General features: G+C 31.9%; 2 protein-coding genes and 2 non-coding genes across 4 annotated transcripts; 3 read left to right on the top strand and 1 right to left on the bottom strand.

Moving 5' to 3' along the window:
• Positions 1–4,304: 4,304 nt before the first annotated feature.
• TRNAL-CAG (transfer RNA leucine (anticodon CAG)) lies at positions 4,305–4,386 on the top strand. Its single transcript has one exon. It is a non-coding gene; the product is annotated as a tRNA-Leu (tRNA).
• An 811-nt stretch (positions 4,387–5,197) lies between these two features.
• Positions 5,198–5,279, bottom strand: TRNAL-AAG (transfer RNA leucine (anticodon AAG)). Its single transcript has one exon. It is a non-coding gene; the product is annotated as a tRNA-Leu (tRNA).
• Positions 5,280–17,862: 12,583 nt separating this feature from the next.
• LOC136977495 (uncharacterized) lies at positions 17,863–21,360 on the top strand. Its single transcript, XM_067272992.1, has one exon. The coding sequence runs from the start codon at positions 17,863–17,865 to the stop codon at positions 21,358–21,360; it is 3,498 nt and encodes a 1,165-aa protein (XP_067129093.1).
• Positions 21,361–21,984: 624 nt separating this feature from the next.
• LOC136977494 (uncharacterized) lies at positions 21,985–23,043 on the top strand. Its single transcript, XM_067272991.1, has one exon. It carries the CDS (start codon positions 21,985–21,987, stop codon positions 23,041–23,043), a length of 1,059 nt encoding a protein of 352 aa, XP_067129092.1.
• Positions 23,044–27,359: the final 4,316 nt, after the last annotated feature.

Below are 27,359 nucleotides of genomic sequence, written 5' to 3'. Positions count from 1 at the left end.
TTAAATATTAATACACTAATTTTATTATTGAATATTATTATGAGTTGTTATTCAAATTTTTTGAAGATAACTTCAATTATTTTAATAAAAACAATTAAATAAATCACAAAACCAAATTTTAGCAATAATTGAAATAAAACTTTCTTTAATTATATTATTTATTTTAAAATTCAAAATATATTAAGAAAATAATCTTATAAGATTCTTCACATCAGTCAAATAATTTTTCTGTTAAGTTAATAAACAATGAACAATACATACATCATGGGCGTGCCTGTTGGGGATTAAATAGGTTAGGATACACCAAACTTTAGCGTGAAGATGTTGGAGATATTTAATTTTAAATTATATTTCATGGTCTTATTTTGAACTTAGTGCTACTAGCCGAAAGTTAGAATGTTATCCGACGATATTTAAATCTTTCGTGAATCGATGTAAACGATAGCAAAGACAAATATCAAAAGCTGTGATTTAAGAGACACTTCATTTTAGCTACTTTTTTCACTAAATATAAAATTAATATAAAAATATTTTTTAAAATATAAATTTATAAATAATTAAATGTAAAATTCATTTCCTCACACACGATTTTTGAAAATCTGAATACTACAAAATATTTTTGTCAGACTATGTGCACACAATGACTAGTGCAGGGATGGGGAACCTGCGGCCTTAAGGCCACATACGGCCTTTTGGGCCAACAAGTGTGGCCTTCTGCGGCCTGTGATGTAAATGCTGATATATATTTTTTAAGACCTACTATTTACTTATTACTTGTATAAAAAGTTCCTACTGAAGTAAAATAACTTAAAATGTAATTATTTTCAATTTTTATTCACCTGTCTTTCTTTTATTACATAACTTTCAAATTACTTAGCGGCCTAAGCCTAGGGATAAAATGACAAAAAAAAAACTTTCAATGCGGCCTCTATAAGGGACGATGAATTGTAATGTGGCCTTCATGAACAAAATGGTTCCCCACCCCTGGACTAGTGTATACAAGGGATATACATATTTTTTTCTTTATGAATGTACTGTACAATACATCATTTAATTTAAATATTCACAATATAAAGAAATGAAGTTTGGAGTCTTCATAATATGTCCTTTTACCCACCAAATGAAAACAATAATGCATCAGCGGAGTCAATACATTGTAGATTCCTCGCCGCGTATACATATTCAATAAATGAACCAATTTGCCTTCTCAATGTTCCACAATTATCATCAATTATTACTTCTACTTGGAAGATTTCATTTCTTTTTGCATGGGAACATGTGAGGCTGATCACCTTTAAATATCACCATGCAAAAGAAGGTCAAAGAGCAGGCAAGCAAAGCTTGGTGGAACAAAATCAGCGTTGTTCTTTGTTGACTAGAAAAGAAAAAGGCATTTACTTACTTAAAAAGAATTTAGATATTAATTTTTAGAAAAGACCCAAAACTGCTAAAACTGTGTAAAGTCCGTATTATGAAGATTCAAACTTGTCTTAAAATTGAGAATTCAGTACTTATTTTCATCACGGTTTTATTGTGATACAATATTATTTTATATTTATTTGAAAATATATATGTAGCAAATTTAACATTTCTTATTGTTTGTATTTTTCTGAAGTTAATGATACGTGTTTCGATCATATTGCACAAATTTTCAAATTAAAGTTATACAAGATTTAAAAGGAAAAGTCTTTCACAACTTCTCAATTGTAGTACTTTCACTTGACAAAGCAATTAATTTTATTATATAATTCCGAAAAGCTTTCGTTAAAAAAACAATTTAATAGAAAAACTGTAAATTCAAGCATTATTCTATTGTAATTTAAAACAAAAGAGAATGTTTAATAAAAAAATTAATTATTCTAACTTTTAGAACAGCATTTTCTTGAAAAGAACTGGAGACATGTTGAAGATTCATATGGAAGCAGTGAAATAAAATGAAATCAAATTTTACAAAATTAATTATTTTGAAAACTGGAAAATCTTAAAATTAATGAAATAGAATAAGTTAATGATTAATTACTCATTAGTTAATTAATGATAATTAATGATTAATTATTACAAAATCTAATTAATAATAACAGTTAATAATTGCCAAGATGCAATTAATTATAAATCCAATTATAAGAATCATTTATATTTGCATATAAGCAACACCTTGAAAGATTGTTTATTTTTTATTAATGTCTATTTGTATTTATTTTTATTTAACACTTAAAAAAAGGTCTATATAATTTTTTAAAATAAAGTATAATTTAATTTTAGTGTCAATTTTAATTTGGGATTATAAAAATGAAATACAAAAACAAAAGACGAAAATTTCTTAAGTTTATCAATAAATCATTTTTTTCTATTGAGAGAAGAAAAAAATTATAGATGAAATTTTAAATATGAATCAATTTATAACAAGAAAAAAATTAACTGTATTGTTCTAAAACATAAACCATTACAACAAATAGGGAACACTATCATATTCAATTTAACTGTGCATGCTGACTGACACTTTCCAAAAAGACACGAAAGTGCTAATTTCTCATATAGTAGTTAAGCGTTTGCAACAGAAATTCACTACGAGTAATTAATTCCCTGCGACTTTACTTCGTTGACTTCGTTTCGTGCTAAACTAATATTTGTAATTGTCAGAGGTCGGTTGCGTTCGTAAACACCTTTCAAAGAAGAGACAGGGTTTCCATCAGAAACGCGCTGTCCATCGTTACGTCTTCGGATATCGTTATTCTTTAAGTCTTCAATTTCGTAACTCGATTTTTCAACGAATACCCAGCCAAACTGAAAGTTTTATCTGGTCTTCTGTGACGACATGTACTGTCTGGTGGACAACGCGCACAAAGGCACCAAAACGCCTATTAGGAGTTGGGAGAATGCGAAAGAACGTTTTAATGGAAAACCTCTTGACTTTCCGCGCGGGAAGTCGTTGTGGTCACGTGTAAAATCTGGAGCGAAACTAAAGCAAGAAACGACGAAAGCTTTCATTGAAAACAAAACGATCTCATCCGTGTACACCCGTATCTGATGTGTGGAATTTATCTGAAAGAAAGTCGCTATATTCAAAGTAGCGACAGCCGCATTGATACTGTCGCATTTGTGAAAGGCTGATATTGAGTTAATTAAACGATTTAATTAATTAAAGTAATATTCTAATCTAATACCCACCGGGAAAAAGGGGCAAACAAAAGGTCACCGAGAAAGAGAAAGACCAACCCGGACAAAACCCACACACATCCTATTTCCTGTGATTTCTTGATAGATAAAACAGTTTGAATATCAACAATTATTACTAAGGTCGCAAGACAAATCCTGACCTTGGTCACCTCCAGCTATTAATTCAGTTTGTTTGACAGCTGTTATCAATTTTATGAGGTAAAATGAGTAACAATACCGGATAGAAAGAGGTAATAAATTTGACGAAATGTTCGATTTCTGACAATTAGCATAAACAACCTCTAAACACAGAACGGGTTACATCATGGCTAGCATTAGTCAGCCCCCTCGCAAAAGCGGGTATAAAAAGGAGTTGAACACAGTCCTCAGAGAGGATATCAACAGTGGACACAGGACCCGTCCCGCCATCATCCAAAACGGTCACCTCCGGCCCGAAGCCGCCATAATCTCCGCCAATTCTTCGATGGTCCATTTCCGATACTCCGCTAAATCAGCGAATGTCTTCCGGACAACGTATGAACCACGATCCATGAACAACAAGTAAACATCATGAGGTATTAATTAACTTAGACTGTTTTTGTAAACTTTCTCTCTCTGCCCAAACAGTTTTTACGTTAGACTAAATATTAACTCCTGATATGGAAATCTAATCTGGTCGGACCGCGGAAGCCGCAAAGACGTTTCGACGAGACCGCATGAATCAATGTCGCGCTAATAGAGGTATTAACCGTTTAACCTACATTGTATCTTCTATTTTGTACTCTCTTTGTATAATTTTATCTGTTTAGTATATTTGTTTTATGTTCAATGCATATTATTCTTGAGTACGGCCGACACCTTATCACGATTTCACCAACCCTCCCCACTACACTAAATTACCCTCCTACGGCCATCCCCTGACAACGAAGCTGATAAGTGGGGTCGAGCTCGCAGCTTAACTCCCTCGGTTCTCACACATTGTAATTGAAGTGGGGAGAAGACAAACGAAAAGTTGACTGATCCAGTCGCTGAAAGCGAAAAGAAAACGTCGGACACATAGACGAAAGGAGATCTGAATACAAAACGCAACATTTGGCTATTGCACGAGCCTGTTTGAAGAACGAAACCAGAGTAGAATTGCGACGAGCGGTAGGGTGGCCGAGCGGTCTAAGGCGCTGGTTTCAGGTACCAGTCTCTTCGGAGTCGTGGGTTCGAATCCCACTCCTGCCAACACGGTATTTTTCTCATTCTTGACTGTCACTGTGTTAAATACTTTTAATGAAGTTTTTACAGATCTTTGCTGTCTACTTTGGAAATGCCTACGTTTATTTCAGTCTTCGTCTTTCGTTTCCTCTCTTAAAATCAAATTTCTTTTACAAATCAACGTTTTAGTAACGAACATTGTAGAAGCAAAATCGAAATACTAGCTTGGTGGGTGTAAGCTGTTAAAGAAAATAGTTTAATTTAAGCAAAATCCGAAACTACCAAATGAGATTGACAGCTGAGGTGATTATGCGGTAACATCGTTGGCAGTTTTGTCTCATGTTGTTGTCTGCTGCCGTCGGCACGCGGTTTTAGAAGAAACGCCGAAACCTTCTTACCTTCTAATTAATTGATGCGACATTTCTCGTAAACGATGAAGTGGTAGCTGCCAACATTATTTTTTCGCATTCTTGAAACGCGAAGCGTTTAACCCTCCATTTCATTTGTACTAATAATTTTTGCGCCCTTTTACAGTCATGTTGAACAAACAATGATGCGAAGCGCACCGAAACAGTCTGACTGCAAACGTTTCTGTTATTTCAGTTTTTTACCGTAAACGTGCAAAACTCACCAAAAAGTTTTCCGTTAACCTTAACTTTCTAAGCGCGAATCGGATGTAGCGTCGATATGAGTATCGATAAACTCATTTTGCAAGCGTAGCAATGTCATCGTTCTTTGTTCGTCAATTTTCGTACAAATCGATAAAAAGCGACTTGGAAAAACGGACGATTTGATTTGCATCCATGAATACAAAACTAGACGTAAAAAACGCATTAACTGGTAGGGGTGGGATTCGAACCCACGCCTCCGAAGAGACTGGTGCCTTAAACCAGCGCCTTAGACCGCTCGGCCACCCTACCGACTGCATATACTTTTACCAAAACTTTAAAAAGAATGATAAGATTTTATAATTTAAGTAATTATATTTTACGAATACAGATTTTAAAATAGTATTCTTAAATAGTATAGATAGTTACTCAAAAGTCATATTATTAATAATAAATTTCAGTGTATCGAAATTTATTAAATAACTTTAAAAAGTAAATTTAAATTCTGAAGAAAATTCTTGTAGGTGCCAGGTGAAATAATATTGGAACCCATTTGAACCTCGAACCTATAGTTTACTATAAGCATGAATTTATCATAGCAAAATCTCATTGAAATTTATTAATTTCGACAACAGTGTCCTTATGAGCCAGTGTTTTGAATGAACAGCGAAAAAGTGAAGTGCATTGTCTCATGATGACATTCGAGAACGCAGAAGGATTCAAACAGATTAAGAAGAAGATTTGAGAAAAATCCTCTAAAATAATGCTTTTTGGAGATTCTCTCTCTACTGTAACTCACTTCTTCCATACTTTGTATAATAAGGTTAACAATAAATAAGCTTAAGCTATATATGTATTAATTGTATTCATTATTGTTTCAATAATGAATAGATAATAAAGTTTGAATTAGTAGTGCAGATTTAATTTAGAACATGATTGATTCAATTAAAAGTTACATTCGCCGGAAAAATACAAACAGCACAATGCCAGGCTAGATGAGAAACACGTGGATGATCTGCCAAGTAGGTGGGTCCTTTTGGGAGCCACCTACTTGGCAGTACGCCCCGTTGCCGTAACCAAATAATTTAGAAAATTCCTGTAATTAATGATGCAATCGAAAATTAATCTTACAATCTTCTACTATTAGTGTAATTAATTATTTGAAAGAAAATGTCATAAATGTTTGTCTAATCTAACAAAATTCTTACATGAAGTAGAAGAACAAAATCGTTTTTGCCGATTGATTAATTTTAATAATAAACAGAAATTTCAAATTTTGTATTGAATTTTATATCGATTGATAAATGAGTCATTAAATAAGCTAATTTTATGGCTACTCTAACTTGTTAATTAAAGTATAATGTGAAATACATTATGTAAATAATAATATTCTATTATCGATACAATACAATTACTTGTATAATTCTATTACATTATTTGATTTTAATTATGTTTCAGTTTATTTTTTGGTATACTCGACATTAACGTAATTACGCACAGATTACAAAGTAAAATATCATATCGATATTGTCAAGTCCTTACTCATGCTGTTAGAAGTTATTTGTTTAATCTCCTTAATTCTCTGCGCAAATTTTAATTTTTTTCTATATTCTGAACGCTTTCCAAGTTGATTGCCAGATAGAAGCGTAACCAGAATTGAGCGCCGAGAGAAAATAAAAAACGTTTTAACAGTTTTTTTTGTTTTGATTAAAACAATTGTAAATCTATTCCGTTCTATTATTTTTTGTTCGTTTGGCTGTTAAAACGATTGCTAAATTGCCCTTAAAACTAATTGTCTTTAAAACTCTGGCGAATTCCAATACATTTAGGAGACAACATGTTTACCAAAGGAAACGGATCGGAATGTTAGAGAAGGGGAATTTTTTAATTATTTGGATTTTATGTGTAAAAATTGAACACTAAAACTTTGGCCCCGGAGCATGTGTTCCACCTGCCCCAACCAATTTTAAAGACAATTAGATACAACACTGCTTCTGAAAGTCATTAAAGTAGTCCCCGATAGCTTTTTTTGTCTTTCAACAGTTTTATGGTGGATACGAAAAGTTTCCTATTTGACATTTCTCAAAAGCCAACTCATTCCTCCAAGTTCACACTGAACATCTGACTACGCAATATCAGGATCCACGTCTTCTCTACCGTCTATCGAGTATACAGTTGATATACATTCTTTAACTAGAATACTCGGGAAGTATCTTGCTTAGAGACTGTGATCACTCGATATATAAGCATATATAATATATTCAATACATTGAATATAAAAGTTAAAGTTTTAAATTAATTTAATCAAACTTTTATATTTTAAATCGAAGCATCTTTAACTACAAATTAATAGTTTTATTTAAATTAATTGAATTGTTAAGTTTCTGACATTTCATTTTAACTTCCAAAAATATCTCCACAATTATAAATTAACATTATGTTAATTTAATATATAGTTTAATAAGAAAACAATAATTAAACATAATGTTCATTTATAATTGTGGAGATATTTTTGGAAGTTAAAATGAAATGTCAGAAACTTAACAATTCAATTGTAATATATTAAGCGAGAAAGTGATTTAAAAGATAATTATTATTTTACAACATATTATTATCTAACATTTTATCCGTTTGAGATTTTACTTTACACTAAATCGATTTCTTTGTAGTAAATTTCTTTTTGTATTTCTTTTTGGAACTGTTGAATTGTATTCTTTAGTACAATACAATTATTTCTTTGACAATCGGCCATATTTAATATATAAATTTTTGTCAATCGATGATAAAGTAATAACGATTTATTGATAAAATTTGAATTATTCTTCGATTTTGGAGTCGTTTTCTTAAACCTAAACTAAAAGTGGACATGAAATTGCAGCATAAATGTATTTTAATGCAAAATATAATTCTAACTTTTATGTTTCAATCCATCAAAAAAAAGTAAAAATTGATTATAAATTTTAATAGTAAATTTTAGACTGTTTCTTATTTTCAAATATCAATAATTTTTATAATTGTTTCCATATTAATTTACATCGAATTTTACAATAATGATATGTGAATCGATTTTATTAATTGTCCGATTTCATCATCCTTCTCTTTTATATAAAGTTCGTTCTTTAAAATTTCTTTCGTTTCATTTAATTTCACGGTCGAGACAACTTTGCATCTGTCTAAAGTATTATTTCGGAATCTTATCATTTAAATTTTAAATGAAAATAAATTTTATTTTTTCTTAGATAATTCTCTATTTTAAAAACAGTGAAGAAAGCTTTAAGAAAAGATTTTATCAAAGAAACTTCAATGAACGTAAAATAAAATCTAAATATCCTAGAAACTGTAATAGTTTTCTTTGATAATTAATATATATATATATATATATATATATATATATATATATATAAGGTAAAACAGAATACAGTATACAAAAAGTTTAGCACAGAATTTTAAACTCTATCTTACTTCAAAGTGGAGACCTAGTTAACGAAGTTTTTATGAAGTTATTTATAATTTACCAAAAAAGCTGCAAGTGGCCATTATAGGTGACCATGGTTCTATGATGGACACTCTGGTACTCAATGATGGCCACAGTTAACAACGTTGTAAGTTGGGAAGTGTTACTCTTTATTACATAACTTCCAGCTATTATTAATTTAAAGCAAACTAATTTACAGAAAAATGTAAGTTTCGAGCTACAATAAAGAAGTAAATCTAAGTTCTGTTACAACATTACTCGCAAAATTATAATTAGGTAGTTTTCTTGCCATAATTTTAAGAAGTAGCTTTTAAAAATGGTTTATGCACCCAAACTTTGCAAACACAGCATTGTATACATCTGTCGCCGTTGTCATTGTGTTCGTAGGATGGGCAAATTGTTTCCTTGTCGTCAGCAATTGATGTTGCATCGATTTCTTTCTCTAGCGATTTTCATTTCTTTAACCCATTCTTCTGTAAAACACTGACTGTTTTCTCTTTTCCATTTTTCTTCTGTTCCATTGCTCTCGTTTTTAGTGCTTTTTTAGTTTCTCTTCTAGTTCTCTCTTCTGCCGTTTATCCTTTTTTCCTTTTGTTTTAAGGTGATTATTTTATTGGTTGAAGTCGACTTGTAAACATATGTAGACCTTAAGAATTTCTGTTTAACCGGAGAATATAATCATGATATTAGATGTAGTCATCATATAAAATTAAGCAAGTAAAAATTGAACATCCTGGCAAACATTAATCAATTAGAACTTACGGATCTGATTGCCCTTCATACAATCTCTATTCCAAGGCCTAACAGCCCTAAATTACCATTTCACATTTCTAACCCTTTCAAGGCTTTTTCCACGAAAATTACATTATCGAAATTTTATAAATTATGATTCACTAGATTATTAATATGCGCTGATTTTTATTGTATTTTTCTTACTTTAAAGACTAAAAATAATTTAAATGTTCTTCGTTTTGACAGGGATTAGTATCAAATGGTATTGCTGTGGTATTGCTGAAAAAGATAATTTTTACGAATATTAGTTTGTGGCTATCATCCGGTTGTACCTTATATAGAATATATTTTTAATAAAACGTATTTTGTCAAATTTTACAAATAAACACGAATTTGTTAACAGTTGAAGAAATACGTTTCTAAACTATATATTCATGTAGCTTAAAAATAAGAGAAATATTTTATTTTTTATATCGAAATTCATTTTATAAACTAAATAATACTTTGATTTGAATGATCTATTCTAATGAGAATGCAATTTTTTAACTTGCGGAATAGATCATTTTGATCGTTTATACTACAGAAAAAATTCTTCAACTTTTTCCTTCTCTTTCTTCTGCATTATAAGAATGCCAATTTCTAAAAGCAATGATAAAAATGTAAATGTTTTGTGTTTATTTTTTTCTGTATACCAAATCATTTTTGTGTCTTCAAAAATAAGTAAGTCTTCTATACGAAGTGTATTCAAAAACTTCTAGAAATGGGTTAAAAATCGAACCGCATTAGGACGTAAAAAAACTCATTTAATATTTTTCAAAATAGTCACATTCAGCTTCGGCACATGTTCTCCAACGACTTTCGATTCTCGATGTTTTCAATTCAGGAAACATTTAGAAAAATTTGCTGTATTTTTAGAGATAGCAAAATTTTATTCCTTTCGTCTTATATGAGTTTTATTGATTCAAATTGTTTTTCTTTTAAAGTTAGTATTGTTGTTGTAGAAGAACAACAATTCTAACTTTAAAAGAAATTCTCCAATATAGCTCCCAATGAATGTTTTCTTTGTCCAAAATTGGGAAAATAACAAAAGAAAAACAGTCGAGTCGAGAGAACTCACACAAAACGAATCGAAAAAATTTAACCATCCTCGAAAAAAGCTGATTGTTCTCAATTTTTCCTGAATTGGAGAAGTCAATGGAGCAAGTGAATTGAATGAATTGAATAAGGTTGATTATTTTGAAAAATATTAAATAGATTTATTATATACTAGCACGTTTTGATTTCAGACTGATTTCTAGGACTTTTTAAACGCATTATATACCATATATATTATACTGCTAACTGTTTTTTTCATTTAAAATTGAAATTATCTAACTAATGTGAAACAAGTCCAAAAGATTAATTTACCATAAAGTTTGCCTTTTATGCATGAGATCATTTCTCAGAATATTGAACCGTCTTCTTCAAGGTTATCAAATAACTGCGCTTAAACGATTTGACAACTTCTCTAACATTTGAACTCATTGGAAATTTCTAGATTAAATTAAAGCCAAATTTGGAAAAAAGCATTATATAACTATGGAAAGATCATTTATTGTTAAAGCCTGATTTCGTGGAATTTAGTCAAGTTAATTTCTTAACAATTATTTCAATATTATGTGATTTTATATAACAACAGAAATTTTTCAATAGGAAAAAAGGTGAATTAATATCTAAACTTATCATATTAGAATAAATATTTATCAAGGTTTTGCATGAAATTAATAAGTTCTTCTGACCGAACTTAATGTAAAAGTTTGTGAAACTTCAAAAGTGCCTGAAAACATCTTTACTATTGTGAAAAAATTTTTATTTTTTGAGATAATTATATTCTAAATAAGATATCAAGATAAATATGGCAAAGTATTGTTTCGAATACGTTTCCAGTCTCTTTTCTGAAAAATAGGAAACAAATTATTTCTGAAAATGCTATTAAATTATTGAATTCTTAACTGTAATTAAAAAGAAAACTGGATATACGTAATTATTAAAATTCATAAAATTACATTTATTCTTTTAATTAATTTGTCCAGAATATATAGAAAAGTAGTCTTATATAACAAATGAATCGCAAAATGCGTATATAGAGGATTACTGTCAATGAGAAAGAATCATTGTGAAAGTTTATAATTAAATAAATGTTGTTCTTTAACAATACAGTCCTGACCGAATATAACTGTTATGTGGGATATTTTTCAAATAATTTATTTCTCAATTTTAAAAGAATTATTTAAACAACAAATCCCAATGAAGTATGATTATTTTTAATAAATGATTAAATATTCTAAATATATGAAAGTATTAAATGACAATAAGAATATAAATCTATTTGCTGAAGTATTTATTGGAATTTTTTATATTTCCAAGCTATTTTAATTACCTAACATAACTATAAAATCTTTATCACCATGTTATAGAAGATTAAATGACTTTCTAATCGATTGCATGATATTTGCCATAATGTATTGTTATACTCTATAAATTAGCATAATAATGTCATACTAATATGCAAATGTCCATCTCACGCTATATTATATAATGTAACTATTAATTTTATTACAAAACTTTGTTATAATATCTCCAATGGTTGTTGCAATAATAAAGCTTATTCACGGATCATTGAACTCACATTCTACAACAATTTTTTATAATTTCAAGAAAAAGTCTTTCTGCAGTTTCGCCTATTCCTTATCGTATTATTTAAATTCTATTCTAAATTTTGCATTATTCCACTCTTCATATTTTTTATTTTACTTAAATTCTATCAGGCATAGAAATATCTCTGTAATCTGTTTAACTTTACACATGTATGTTAAAGTAAAAAATTTTTAAAGGATAAGAAAAACAATATTCTTCATAATACTTGTAGTTATATTTAATAATTTTTGTTATATTATATTTTATATCTTTTAATAAATAAAATTTAATATATTTGTAACAGATATTAAGATAAAATCACTAATTTATTTTATTGATTGAAAATCACGTCTACAAATTTTTATATTTTTAAAAAGAATTAAAGTGATATAACAATTGTAAGAAAATGTCAAGGATTTTTTGATTAAAGAATGACGCATTTAATTAAAATTAATGCATTTTATTACAGTATATATTAAAATATATAAAAATAAAAAGCTTGTTTTTTTCTGCATTTTTGTATGTTTCAATATGAGCACTCCATGTTGCTTAGTAAACATCAGTGGTTTACAGCTGGTAGAATGAGTTCTTCACCAATGGTGTGCGGCTTTCCGGACTTTGCAATCAGTAAAGAAATGTTATAAGAAGCGCGCAGTCCATCGTTTTCTCATTCAGATGTTGTCGCAAAGACTTGTTTCAATGACGGTGTTTTCAAATATTTTTCTTTGATTGTTTTAAAAAAAGTTAAATCTTTATCTTTTGACAAAAGTCCATAGCGACAAAATGTTCCTTAAGCTTAAAAAGTTTCATTGATTCGTTTGACAAACTTTTATTGCATAGAAGGCACATAGGTAAAGTACTATTTGTTGGTAACGGAATAAAGTCATATTTTAAATATTCAACACTATATTGTCTGCATTTTTTCTTTGGCTCACTCATATTATTATCTGTGAAAAAAGGGCACAAATTTAAGATACAAGAAAGTAAAACAAATTATTTTTTTGCAAAAAACCACTATTTATTCATAAAAACTTCTGTTTCTTGTTTTTTTGCAAAGAAATAATTTATTTTAATTTAAAAATGGAATAATACTACGAAGTAACACTCGAATCAATTAATTATTCAAGATAGAAGGGTAAAATTTTAAGTAATAATAAATAAATTATTGGTAAATATTATAAAATAAAACTATTAAATTAATTAACTTTAACAAAAGTATTGTGGTTTTAATCTATTCCATTTCATCGACCTCTAAGACTTTCTTCGACTCTGCAATCCCCTTCTCCCTTTCTCAAGTCCGGAGCACTGCCCTGTCCATTCGTCCGCTCTGAGATCTTGACCAAGAATGGCTCTTCCGTTGGCAGTTTTGCCTCAGGCTTCCTCCTGTTTTTTTTCTCCAAAATTCAGAAAAATGATAATCTCCCTATCAATTTGTTCTACTAAGAGTTCTGAGAAGAGATAATCCCTCCTTAAGGCAATAAGAGTTAATAAAGAAGTTTCTAGAAGGACGTTATGACAAAAAGGAAGAACAGAATATAAAGAAAATATAAAATATAACTAAAATACATATAACAATATGGCTGACGGCCACAGTATAATTTTACTTATGAATGTAATATATAAGAAGATATCAAATGTGTTCAAAAATACTTACGTAACAGACTCTATCTTCGTAACAATAAAAAAAAAATTATACAACTTTCTGTTCAAAACTTCGAAAATTTGTTGTATGCACTTGGCACACGCACAAAACAGAATTAAATTGTTGATTAGATGCACAACTCGTCTAGTGTCATATTTTAGACAAGTTATTCGCGTTTTTCATGAACTATAGAGGGCGCTGAATTTTTACAAAATGACTACTTTATCTGGGTCGCTTGTAACTAGTAATGTAAAATTAATCATATATTACTGCCCGATATAATGATATATGCTGCTTGTAGCTGTTTATCGAGAAATTTTATAGTAGCAGAACAATTATTGCTAGCGGGATACGTCATTATGTGGTATCGAAGTAAGTGAGCGAGATTGTTTTATGCATATTTGTGCCCTTTGTGTTAAAAACATCAGCTTTGACATTGTCCTATCAGGGTTAGATTTACAAGTAAAAAGCTATGTAAATTGTTGCTTAGGCTTCGACTTTCAAGGAGCCTCAAACATTTGTACAAGAAAAACAAAAAATTAAAGTCGAATTTTGTAATAAACATTTTTTTACAAACCAACAAAACATACTATACAAAATAAAAAGTAAAGTATTTCGTTAATTTTTTTTCTAAGAATTAGCGTAAGGTCTTTTTTTTAAAAAAAAATGATAAAACCAATTTTAAAAAAGATTTTTAAAGGAATGGGTATAAGAATTTAATTAAATTCAGTTATAAAACAGAAGACTAGTGAAACCTCACATCTTTTTCTTCCAATAACCGTATTGAATCAGAGAGATAGTCTGATTTAATTTTTTTCTTTTTATAATTGACTTCTAAAATTGTGAAGGGTTGGTAAGGGGACTTACATTCAGCTTAGGGCTTCGAAATGCTTAAATCCGACCCTGTGTCCCACACAAAATAACTGGCATTTTAACTTTAAGAAAATATCTTTTAAAATTGACAGCATAACTTGTTCGTGTAAAGTTGGACAATCGGGAAACTGCCAATTCTTAAGTCTAATTCACTCTTTCACAATTCGGAGAAGCTCATAAATATAACCGACCGATTTCCGAATAATCATCTGTTTTTCATGTGAGAATAGACGAAAACTTATATTAGGCTCCCGTAAATCTTTGAAATTGCAATTTGGAACGCAACAGAAAGCTTTGCTTTTTCTATTGTTATTCATATTTACTGCTGATAATACACAGAGAATTAATCAAACGACCCAGATAGAATAGTTTTGTTTTTAAACACCAGAGGGCGAGCATCCGGTGAAAAATGCGAATTGCATGTAGCGGCGAGATTCCGTTCATGTTCAAACCTGCATAGATAGACGGCCGAGGTCGACTCGACTCTCACCGTGCGATGCTTGTCATTACTTGTATTTTGTATTTTATGTACCTATATACTTATATTTTACTCAGAATGTAAAAATGTCTACCAATTTATTTATTGCTATTTATTTTTAACTACCCTAATAATGAAAATGGGTCACAATTATTTTACTTTATATTGAACTTTTTGCGGAGCCCCGACGTTGTCCACGCACTCCTAAATTAATTTTAAATTGCCACAGACCCCCAAAGTGTTACCAAGGACCCCTGGGAGTCCGTAGGAACCACTTTGGGAACCAATGATCTAAATGATAGTCAATATTCGTCCAGGTTCGTTCGATTATTTCAGGAGCTAAAATTGCGAAAATGCTGTCTCAAGTATTGTATCAATAGATGACGAATTTTTCCTGCGTAGACTGTTTTTAATGTAGTTTCAAAAGAAAAAGTGTAAAATAGTCAGATTGAACCTCTCTCAACGATTACGAAACTTACCATTCAGCCAGCCTCGAAGTTTGCGGGTGTAACTGAGAATTGTATAATAACATTAAGAATTTTTCTATACAATTAAATACAAAAGTCAAAGAGATATGTTGTTACTCAAGATATTTTATATCGAAATCGCAAATACCTTTTTTGATAATCTTGTATAATAGTAGGGCTATCTTTATGTTTCCAATAAAATGACTGTAAGACTTTTATTTCTTGACTGTTGGCTGAGTTAAAGAAAATATTTTAAATGCATTTGATTTAATTTTTTCAATTATATATTTGTTGACTTATTTGTTCTTTTAATGGGAAATATATTTTTCAGGTCATCAAATATTGTCAATTGGTTAATATAAAAATTCTTCAGATGTTATGCTCCTTCAGCTAATAACTAAAGTACAATTAATTTTTATAATAATCAAGAGCACTATAATCCGATTATTCGCAAAATTGAGGGTTACAAACCTTATAAGTTTTAAGGTTATATCTCTCAATACACCACAATTTATTGCTTGTAAATAAAAATTAAGTTAACCAATCTATTGAATTTATTAATTTATATGAAATTCAATTTCTAAATTACTAAACATTCATTGAACAGTTAGAATTGCATATCTATAACATTGAGGCTATAAAGAGATTAATAATGATAGTTATATGTAAAGACTTATCGGATTTAAATAGATTAGAGTTAAACAAGAATTAAATATTTATATGATTTAATCGAATAAATGTTTCAGGTGACTAAATAAAATAAAATAAGAAATGTAACGACCCTTAAATTAAATTTATATTTATAAAAAGTAACAAACATTTTCGTCTTCGTTGGAAATTTTAATGCATGATAATTTAGAAGTTTGATAAGAAGTTAGTGAAAGGGACTCTAATTGAAATTTTAATTGAAGATTAAGATTTATCAATTGTAAGTTAATTAATAATTGCATTTAAACAAAGCAGAATTATTTAAAAAGTATTAATTTATTGTAAAATTTCATAAGAAATTTTCTTAGCATTTTTTAATAATAACGACATTAAATTTTCTACGAAGAATGTTAATAACAATATGGAATACTTGATATATATTGTTACATCTATTAAGAGAATTAAACATATTGATAAATAATTTCATTACAGTCTCCCGCTATTATAATCACGTACAAATTTAGAGTTAAGTGATGCAGAGTAATGAGTAATTATAAATCTAATCCTCATCGGAAAAGGAATTCAAAGCTATCAAATTGCACTGAAGTTATTGAGCAGTTGTATGTAGAATAATTATAGAAAGAATATAATTTTTAATTGAATTCAATGATTTCAATAACGTATAAAGGATGCCTATATCCTCATTACCTTTTCGGACAGATTTGATAACATAAAATTCAATAACTGAATTAATAGCATAGTAGAAACAAATAGTTCAATCGTTTCTTCTAGAGACGGGCGACTATCACTTATCGAAAATGAATATTTCAAATACTTGAATACCTCGAATACTTAGCAAATTTAATTACCTTATATCGAGCGTCACGGCAGTGACTCCTCGTTAAGTAACGAAGTACTGATTGACGATATATATGCTACAGGAATCACTGAACCGATTTTCGGGTATAGATTTCTCTGTCCCCTGAACGTCTAAAGTAATTTTCAATATTTTCGTTCGAAAGGTAGTTGCTTTCATAGTCAATGTGCAAATTTTTAAGATTTTTTTTTTATAAATCAGTTGCTAAAAGTATAAGCAATTAAAAAGTGCAAAAATTCGTCAGAAACCCTGTATTTGTTTCTTCATCCGGCACTACAGACGGTCGTAAAGTAAAAACTACTGGGTCTGGGAAGTTCAAATTTTAAACATAATCCTTTCTCGTTAGCATTGAGGTGCTGGCGAAACTTTGATAGATCGAAGTTTACGGGGGTTTCCCGTAGAGCTAATTCAGTTTTACGTTTATAAAGATAAAATTGCACGGAAAAAAATAAATTTTATTCAAAATGTTACTGAGAATTACAAAAGCTCAAATTTATGTCAATTAAAACTTTTTGTAACGATTTTTCTAAACGACGTATCGAAAGCCTCGGTCAGTGTTGATCGAATTGTACTGTACAATACATACATCATCGTCTTATATCTTGACGTTGTTTAAATTATTTTTTATTTTTTTTTGGAAAACTTTAATGTGTGAGGGGGCGCTTTTGTTTTGGTGCGTTTTTTGGTTGTTCCTGAGAGCATGGACGCCATCTTGGCTGTGGAACGGATTCGAGAGGAGTCCGGGCAGTATTATCGCAGTGTTTTGGACTGTTGTGAGTAATAAAGTTGTTTTAATAGTGCAATTATTGTGTGCTTGTATACAGTCCATTTTCGTCGGAAACATTTGGTCCGTCGAGGCGGATGGCAACGGATACTGTAATGGACGTGTAGCATATTCTGCTGGATTGGAAACTTTGGAAACTTTCTCCTTCGACTATTGGTACTCCCCTTTTCTGGATTAACTCCGCAGAGATAGGATTTAATACGCTCGAGCAAGTGAGTTGACCTTTTATTATTACCCGGTGTTATGGAGGGTCTTAAGTGTGCGTTGACCAAAAAGAAAGTTTTTAAGTCCAACACTACCAAGCTTAGGGAAAGGATAAGTGCTGGTGTTGAGGTCACAGACGATACCCAAATAGAACTGTTCCAAACTAAAATTAAGAAACTTAGGGTTGAATTACATGACGTATTTCACGAGGTCTTTTTGCAATGTAACGATAAGGAAATTGAAATGTATATAGAGGAACAGCAATCTATTGAAAAGACTATTGACGAACTTTGGTTAACGGTAGAACGGAAGAACTCTAAACAACGAGTTAATTCCACAAGTGATGCCGATAGTTTAAAATCACAGGTACCGGATGTAAGACTTCCGAAATTGTCTCTTCCGACCTTTAGTGGAAATGTTGAGGACTGGTTATCGTTTCATGACCTGTTTAAGGCTAGTGTGGACAATAATTCTAATCTGTCGAATTGTCAGAAATTACAATATTTAAAATCATCTTGTAGAGGTTATGCTTTGAAAATTATACAGTCACTTCCGATATTGGATTCTAACTATGAAACTGCAATGGAGCTCTTACGCGAGCGGTTTTCTAATAAACGTGAGCTGGTAAATGCTTTGATCAAGAAATCAATAACCATTCCGAGTATCACTGATTCATCTCAGTCTATATTACAAGCTGTGGATATTACAAATGAATGCGTCCGATCGTTGAGTGTGCTTGACCAGGATATTACCGGGTTTTCTGAAGTGCTAATAGTTTATTTAATTACGGAAAAATTCGATAAAAATACTAGGAGTTGGTGGGAACGTACCTTAAAGAAGGATGAGCTGGGCACGCTAGAGACCTTGCTTACCTTCTTGAAGGATCATGCGAGAACCCTTCAAGTTATTAAGTTGCCACCTAAGGAACCGAGAAGTGGTTCATATCCCAAAGTGACATCATTGGTATCTGGTAGTAATACTTGCTTTCTTTGTAAGAATGAGCACTCCTTATCGAAATGTTCAAGGTTCACACAGATGAGCACTCAGAAGAGGATAGATGTAGTTAAAAGGAATAGACTATGCTTTAATTGCCTTACTGCTCGACACCAAGCTAAAACCTGCATGAGCTTAAGTAGATGCAGAATATGTGGTAAATTACATCATACCATGTTACATATCAGTAGAGACTCTGAAGTGTCTTCAACTCTGAATTCTGGGAAGGCATTTAGTCCACCCTTGACTGATGCTCCTCCCTCCCAATCGACGCCATATGATTTATCGAGTCCAACTACCACTACTTGTGCTGGACTTTTTGATCCTTCGAGTACTATCGGAGTAGGTCTTAAAGGAACTAAACAGGTCTTACTTTGTACTGCTCTAGTCAAGGTAAGCGACTCATCTGGAAATTTCGTAACTTGTCGAGCTTTACTGGATAGCGGTTCTGAGGCATCCTTTGTAACAGAAGACTGTATCAATAGACTGTGTTTGACGAAAAACAGTGCTAATGTTCGGATTTCTTGCTTGGGATCTTTTCATGCTGTGACTTCTGGTGAAATAGAGTTGACCTTTACCCCCCATTTTAGTTCAGACTTGAAATTTAGTACAAAAGCATTCGTGATTAAAAAAATAACGTCGGATGTTCCTAATGTACCTCTCCCTCCACATCTTCTGAACAATTTTAATGACCTAGTTCTGGCCGACCCATTCTTTTTTGAAACAAGACCAGTTGACATTCTATTGGGTGTTAATGTTTTCTTTACAATGCTAAAGGGAGATATAATACGGAGAAAGGAGACACTGCCGTTTGCTGTTTGCACCAAACTCGGCTGGATTATTGCGGGAACTGCCTTTCTCCATACCATCAATCAACCTATATTCTCTGTGAATAATATTCAATTGACCACTAAGGAGTTAGTTGAGAAATTTTGGGCATTGGACTCTGTCCCGGAGGCAAGGCGAATGTCTAAGTTGGACCAAGAATGTGAAGATCATTTTCGAGATACTCATTACCGGGATAAGAGTGGACGTTATGTTGTGAGACTTCCCTTTAAACAGAACCCCTCGTGTTTGGGCTATACTAAGGAGTTGGTGTTACAACGATTTAAGGCTTTAGAGTATAAGCTCAGTCGAACACCAGAAACATATGAGTTGTATAAGGAGTTCATGCGAGAATACATAGAGCTAGGCCATATGGAATTAGTTGATCAGTCAGGATCAAGCGGTATTTCCTATTATATTCCGCATCATCCAGTTATGAAGGAATCTAGCACAACAACGAAGTTACGTGTGGTCTTTAATGCATCGACGAAATCTTCTTCAGGCGTGTCATTGAATGACATTTTAATGGTTGGTCCTAGGATTCAACAAGAGTTATTCCCAATTTTGATGAGGTTTAGAACCTTTCCCATCGTCATTACTGCTGATATAATGAAAATGTTTAGACAAATATTGATTAACGAAAAGGATAGAGATTTTCAGAGAGTATTTTGGAGAAATGATGCTAGTGATCCAATTCATGAATATAGACTTGTTACAGTTACCTACGGCACAACACCCGCACCCTTTCTGGCTACAAGGACGCTTCATCAACTTGCGGATGACGAGGGAGACAATTTTCCCCTTGCCTCTAAGGCTATTATAAGAGATTTTTATGTAGATGATCTGTTATCAGGTGCACAAAGCACCGAGGAGTGTCAGTTGCTGGTCGACCAATTAACGGCCCTGATGACTAAAGGAGGATTTGTGTTACGCAAGTGGACTTCAAATGACCCATCGGTACTAGAGAAGATACCTAAGGAATTAAGAGACTCTTCTGAGTCTGTAAAGCTTCAAGAGGATAATGGAATCAAGATCTTAGGAATCAACTGGATTCCTCAGGAGGATTGTTTCAGATTTTTTATTCCATATTCAGATGAGCAAGCAGGTTATACTAAAAGAGAAATCCTTTCGGATTTAGCAAAAATCTTTGATCCCTTGGGCTGGCTTGCTCCATGTGTTGTATATGCAAAGATTCTGATTCAAGAGTTGTGGAAGTGTCAACTTTCATGGGATGAGCCCATCACTGCTGAAGTGGAGCATAAGTGGAAGTTATTTCGAAATGAGTTAACCCTTCTTGGGAACTTAAAGATTCCGAGGTTTGTTTCACTTCCAAGGTTAAACGTCCTTGATATCCATGCATTCTGCGATGCCTCAGAGAAGGCTTACTGTGCTGTAGTCTATACAAGAACAATGTCAACTAATTGTGACGTAAAGGTCACTTTACTGACATCCAAAACCAAGGTTGCTCCTCTTAAGGTACAATCTCTTCCCAGGTTGGAACTTTGTGCTGCTGTCCTATTGGCTAATTTATTGCAAACCGTATTGAAGTATCTTGATGTTCCCATACGTGACATATTTGCATGGTCGGATTCCACCGTTGTATTAGCTTGGATTTCATCTGAGTCTTATCGTTGGGTACCGTTTATTGCCAATAGAGTCGAAAAAAATTCAGAACGCAATTCCTACCGTGAAGTGGAGACACGTTGGTGGAAGTCATAATCCTGCGGACTGTGCGACAAGAGGATTTCTTCCTTCTGAGTTAGTTAACTGTGAGATTTGGTTCCAGGGACCAGAGTGGTTAAGACAGATTGATCCTGAACTTTGGTCTGAACCTGAAAAATCTGTTGATGATGAGAAGATATACCTTGAGGAGAAGAAGACATACACGACGGCTACTTGTGAAGTTGAAGAGTGGGATATTTAAAAGGTTTTCTTCATGGTCCAGATTATATCGCGTCGTATCATTATGTTTGAGGTTCCTGCATAATTGCCGTAACCCTCCAGAAAACCGTTTACATGGTTTTCTAACTACTAGTGAAGTAAAGACAGCCATTATGTCAATAATTAAGTCTGTACAACAATCATATTTTAGGGAGGAGATGTCTTGTTTAAGATTAGGCAAGGAGACTAAGTGTTCACAGTGGAATAATTCAGTTGACTCCCTTCTTGGATGCTGTAGGTGTTATCCGCGTGGGAGGTCGGATAAAGAATGCCAATCTTCCTGAAACACGACGATATCCAGTCTTGCTTCCCTCTAAGAGTCATGTCACGAATCTTATTATAACGTACTATCACATAGTTTACCTACATGCTAGCCAAGAGTTGCTTTTGAGTATTCTTAGAATGCAGTTTTGGATATTGTCCGGAAGAAGTGTAGTTCGTAATGTTATACATAAGTGTGTTACCTGTGTAAGAACCAGGGGAAGAACTGCCTCTCAGTTAATGGGTGATTTACCAGCCCCTAGAGTGCAACCCAGTCGGCCCTTCACTATTACTGGATTAGATTATGCTGGTCCTTATTTGTTTAAGTTACGAGGTGGAAGGGGTGTTCGATCTTCAAAGTGCTATGTTGCTATATTTGTATGTTTTTCCACAAAGGCTGTACACCTTGAATTGGTTAGTGACCTATCTACACCAACATTTTTAGCTGCGCTGAAGAGATTTATTGCGCGTCGAGGAAAACCAGTTAAAATGGTGAGTGACTGTGCTTCCAACTTCAAAAGGGCGGGTAAAGAACTGAAAGAAGTTTATAAAAATGTGTCACTTATCGACAAGAGTAGTGAATTGGCTCATTTCATCGCTAGTGAAGGTATAACCTGGATTTTTAATCCACCAGCCGCCCCACATTTTGGAGGAATTTGGGAATCTGCCGTAAAATCAATGAAGTTCCATTTGAAGAGAGTTATAGGATCTACATTGTTAACGTACGAAGAGTTTGTAACGTTGTTAACACAGGTGGAAGCATGCTTAAACTCTCGTCCCCTTTGTCCAATGTCAAGCGATCCCAATGACTTGCAGGTATTAACCCCTGGTCATTTTTTAATAGGTGCACCCTTGATTGCTATTCCAGAATCTGATTTGAGTGATATAGCTCTCCCTAGACTGAAACGTTGGACTCTAGTACAACAAACAGTTTCACACTTCTGGAAACGGTGGAATGCAGAGTATTTGACAACTCTCCAACAACGTCGTAAATGGTATCGTTCCTCACCGAATTTGGAAATTGGTGACCTTGTGTTACTAAAAAATGAACAACTTCCTCCAAACCAATGGAAAATTGGCCGTGTTATACAGACCCATCCTGGTAGTGATGGTCGCGTACGAGTTGTTACTGTATTCACGTCGACTGGAAAGCTAATAAGACCAGTTACAAAATTGTGTCCACTACCCAGTAATAATTAAGTAATATTTAAGATTCGAATGATTGTCTGTTCGCTCCAGCTACCGGTAATTGATACCTTGCAGGTGTCAAAGCTGGGGGTAATGTTTAAATTATTTTTTAGTTTTTTTTTGGAAAACTTTAATGTGTGAGGGGGCGCTTTTGTTTTGGCGCGTTTTTTGGTTGTTCCTGAGAGCGTGGACGCCATCTTGGCTGTGGAACGGATTCGAGAGGAGTCCGGGCAGTATTATCGAAGTATTTTGGATTGTTGTGAGTAATAAAGTTGTTTTAATAGTGCAATTATTGTGTGTGCTTGTATACAGTCCATTTTCGTCGGAAACAGACGTAATAATACAATTATTAAACAAAAAGCAATTCATATCCAAAGAAAAATATCTGAGATGTAAAGAAATTGTGCCAAATAAAAACTTAACACAATTTAGACGACAGTCTAATTTTTTATTAGGAGATTTATTTTGGTAAAGATAAGCTTGGCGATTGGAAACGTTACCCATAAGACTTTTACCTGCATTATCTTTTCTACAAATCGCTTCTAAGCACCAAGCTTATCTTTACCAAAAAAAAAAAAAAAGTTCCCAATAAAACATTAGACTGTCGTCTAAATTGTCATAGTTTTTACTTGGCGCAATTTTTTTTCCTTTTAGATTACTTCATTCGGATAACTTATTTAGTTAAATAATAAATATTAAATAAAATTATTAACTTGTTTTAATTATTTCTGTATATTAATACCGTAAGTTGATAAAGTAAAACAAAAAGTTAAGAAAAAAAGATTTACCGAATTCTATGAAATGAAATTTGAATTTGACTTTTTGACTTTTTAGCTTTATGGTATCTTTTAGTACTGTTATCTTAATTACAACAGATTAACAAATAGATGTTCACATTCTCATAACTGAAGATTCTTATTTGAGAAAAATTTCGAACACGTTCAGAATTTAGATTTGTTTCTTTTCTTGCGGCAGATTAAACCAGATATTCCGAAGGTAGTATTGCTGGATTGGAGGTTTTTCTCAAAATGAGGTTATTCAAGTCAAGTGGAAAAAAATGGAAAAAATTTTCGTGGAAAAATTTATATTCTCGAAGGAAAAATTGGGAAATATACAATTTTTTATTTAATGATCATTTAACTTATTATTATTAAAAATTGTTTCTAAACTTTTTTATTGCATTTCAAGCCTAAATAGAGCAAATTCCAATTAAGCTTGTTAAAATATGTTTAGTGTTATCTGGATGCTATTATATGATTTAACTAGCAGACGAGTCCTGAGTTGTTCCTACCAAAAATAACAACAGCAATGATTGATATTATTAGATTATTTCGTACTTTTAACTCTTCTATTATATTATATTTTAGTATTTGATTTATTTTTCAAAGTTATCTTACGTAAGAGTTTATAACACCGAATGAACAATCTAACATACTTAAAAATTTGTTTAAAATTATGTACAGTAAAGAAATAAAAAATTTTTAAAATGAGATTGGTCATTCGGTGTGATGAACCCTTACCTAAGATAACCTTTGTAGTGATATAAATCAAATACTATAATCTAACGAACATTAAAACGTGAACCATATAAAAAGTTTGATTATTTTAGACTATCATCATCACGTTTATTGCGATACTCAAATGGTACACAATGGGCACAATTTCATTGGTCAAGTAGACACTAATGTTAACTCTAAGAAATTCTATCATTCACAACCGAATATCAAACGGTAATCTAGCAACGAATAAAATTTCGCGAAAAACGGATCAAATACTTAAAACTCGGTACTCTCGAAAACTGCTTAAAACATATTTTATCCAATATCATTTCTTAAGCCTTTTAAATTTCCGGTACTCCATACGAAAATTAACAACTAACTAACATATTTTATGCTGGTCGGTAACCTTATATTATGTAATTTTCCTATTCAAATGCCACCATATCGCTGGTCTGATAGAAAGGAGCTGTTTCGGAAGGGGGTCGAAGTAATTCGACCAAAAGTAGTCGTTGACCTCCTTCGGAAGAGAGAATGTTCAATGACTTCTAATTAATACCGTTGTACTATTATTATTTGAAAAGTGATCTGTGTTAGACAGATTGTGATGCTCTCGCATATGATCGAAGTTGATAACTTTAATGTGGAAAGACTTCATATAAAACTTGTTTAAATAAAAAAAATCTTGTAAAAATGCTAGAATAATTCCTTTTATGTGATGATAAAGAGTTTAAATTTTGGCAACAGATTATAAGACACTAGTCGTTTCTAAGACGTCGTAAGGTTACCACTAATCCAATTTTAGAAATTTTAGAAATTTTAATTGGACTCTTTTTGTTTTTTAAGGAACTTTTTTAACTGGACGGCTAAGTAGCCTCAAAAGAAAGGTCTGGCCGTCAACAGTTTGTTCTGGAACACGAAAGAAATTGGTGATTGTCTAAAAAGATTTTTTAGAAACGACTGTGTCTTCTAATTTACCGGAAAAAAAATCTTGTAAAAATGCTAGAATAATTCCTTTTATGTGATGATAAAGAGTTTAAATTTTGGCAACAGATTTTATAAACTACGTAGGGAGTATGTTCTCGTAAATATTACATTTATAGAAAAAGTTATTGGGCTGTAATGTGGAAAAAAATTGTAGACCTAACTAAAAATTCCCACTGTTGTCTATCCGTCGTTCCTTAATCTCGAGAACGGAATTAGATAGATGAAAGTCAAGAACAAGTATGGAAAGCTTAGGGAAAGAGGTCCCGATTAACTATATATGAACTTCCGGTTTGAAACGGAAGTCACATTACTTCGATTCAAAATTTTCCCCTGAATGAAATTTGATAGATAGAGGACACGATTCTGTTGCTAATAGAAAAAGTATAATGTCAGGGTCAAGACGACCACTAAAAGAATTGAGAATATTGTGACGAAAAGTTGCAGCCCGGCATTGTGACGATGTCACAATAAATAATTGCTCGTTAGAATTGGTTTGGTTTATTTGGTTACTGCAATGCAATACGTGAACGATCTGCCGAGAGGTGATGCATTCCGGGAAGACTTTTATGGACCCTATTTAGATGTTACCAACGCGAAGAAAACCCGAAAAACTCCACGTGGCCAAGCTCGTTGGCCATGCTCTAACCCACAACTAACTTTCAGAATTCTGTGGTTTTATACACTCGGCTACTGGAGAGGGCTTATTAGAATTAAGAAAGTCCAGTTCAGAAATTAGAAAAAAAACGCAGTCGTTAGATGTGGAAAATTGAATACTTATATACTTACTTTAAACTTTCCACAGGGTAACACTTTGGATTCCACGCAAACAAGTGCTATATTCTACCTGTTGCAGTAATTAAGTGACATCTATTTCGCTGTAACGATAGTCCCTTAATTACTGTGACAACGATATAGCGCTTCTATTTCGCGCTATATCGTTGTCACAGTAATTGACTATAATATATATTTTTTAAAATTGTATTTTTTTTTATAAGAATTATATTTAGTTCATTATTTTGTTAAATTTTTCCAATAGATGGCGATATTGAATATAAATAGAAATTAATTGATGTACAGAAATCCAATAAATATTTTGGAGTGGGATATACGACATTATCTAAGTCAGAAGTATGTAAACGTAACTGCTAAGTTTCGTAGCAATTGGTCGAACGGCCTAGGAGTATATAGCAAACAAACAAACATCCTCATTTATATATATAGGTAACAACATTCTGATATAACTAAAATATAAAATGTAAGAAATGTGATCAAATTGATTCAGATTTTAATTTTATATAATTCTCATTTATTATGTATATTTGCTTCGTAAAAAATAAAAATCTTCAAATAAAAGATCATTAAAATGTTCATATATGGTTAGAGTTTCGAAACATTCATAGTTGTTTTGTTATAATCTTTGTTCACAGTATTAGCGTTTATTGAAAATTTTTAAAATTAAAAACTAATTTATAAATAAAAATTTTTTTAATCTTTACTTCGCATCCGAGTGCATAAGTAGATACTGGGCATCTTTAACAGAGTACATGTGTATTTAACATGTGTATTAGTTAGCACGCTCTTTACTAAATGTCTTAAAGAAAAAGCCGATAGAAGAGGGGCGTATGCCCGAAACGCGTATCGGTGTGTAAGATATTCTTGAATAAAGAGTGATGTTAAAGATGCTCAGTGTCTACTTATGCACCCAGTTGTGAAGTAAAGAATAATTAAAAGAAGACACAGTTTCGGAATAAGTCAATAAAAAATTATCTTATTAAAATAAATCAATTAAAATTGTTTATTGGTTATTTAACATGAATAAACATAACTTTTATAGAAAAGTTTTAA

Source organism: Centruroides vittatus, unplaced genomic scaffold, assembly GCF_030686945.1.
Source record: "Centruroides vittatus isolate TY-2023 unplaced genomic scaffold, ASM3068694v2 contig_459, whole genome shotgun sequence".
NCBI lineage: Eukaryota > Metazoa > Arthropoda > Arachnida > Scorpiones > Buthidae > Centruroides > Centruroides vittatus.
The sequence above is the reverse complement of the archived record's forward strand: the minus strand, read 5'-3'. Positions and strand labels throughout refer to the sequence as shown.

Excerpts from the sequence above, each read along its gene's own strand:
- LOC136977494 (XM_067272991.1), top strand. The coding sequence starts at position 21,985 with ATGCAGTTTTGGATATTGTCCGGAAGAAGTGTAGTTCGTAATGTTATA.
- LOC136977495 (XM_067272992.1), top strand. The coding sequence starts at position 17,863 with ATGGAGGGTCTTAAGTGTGCGTTGACCAAAAAGAAAGTTTTTAAGTCC.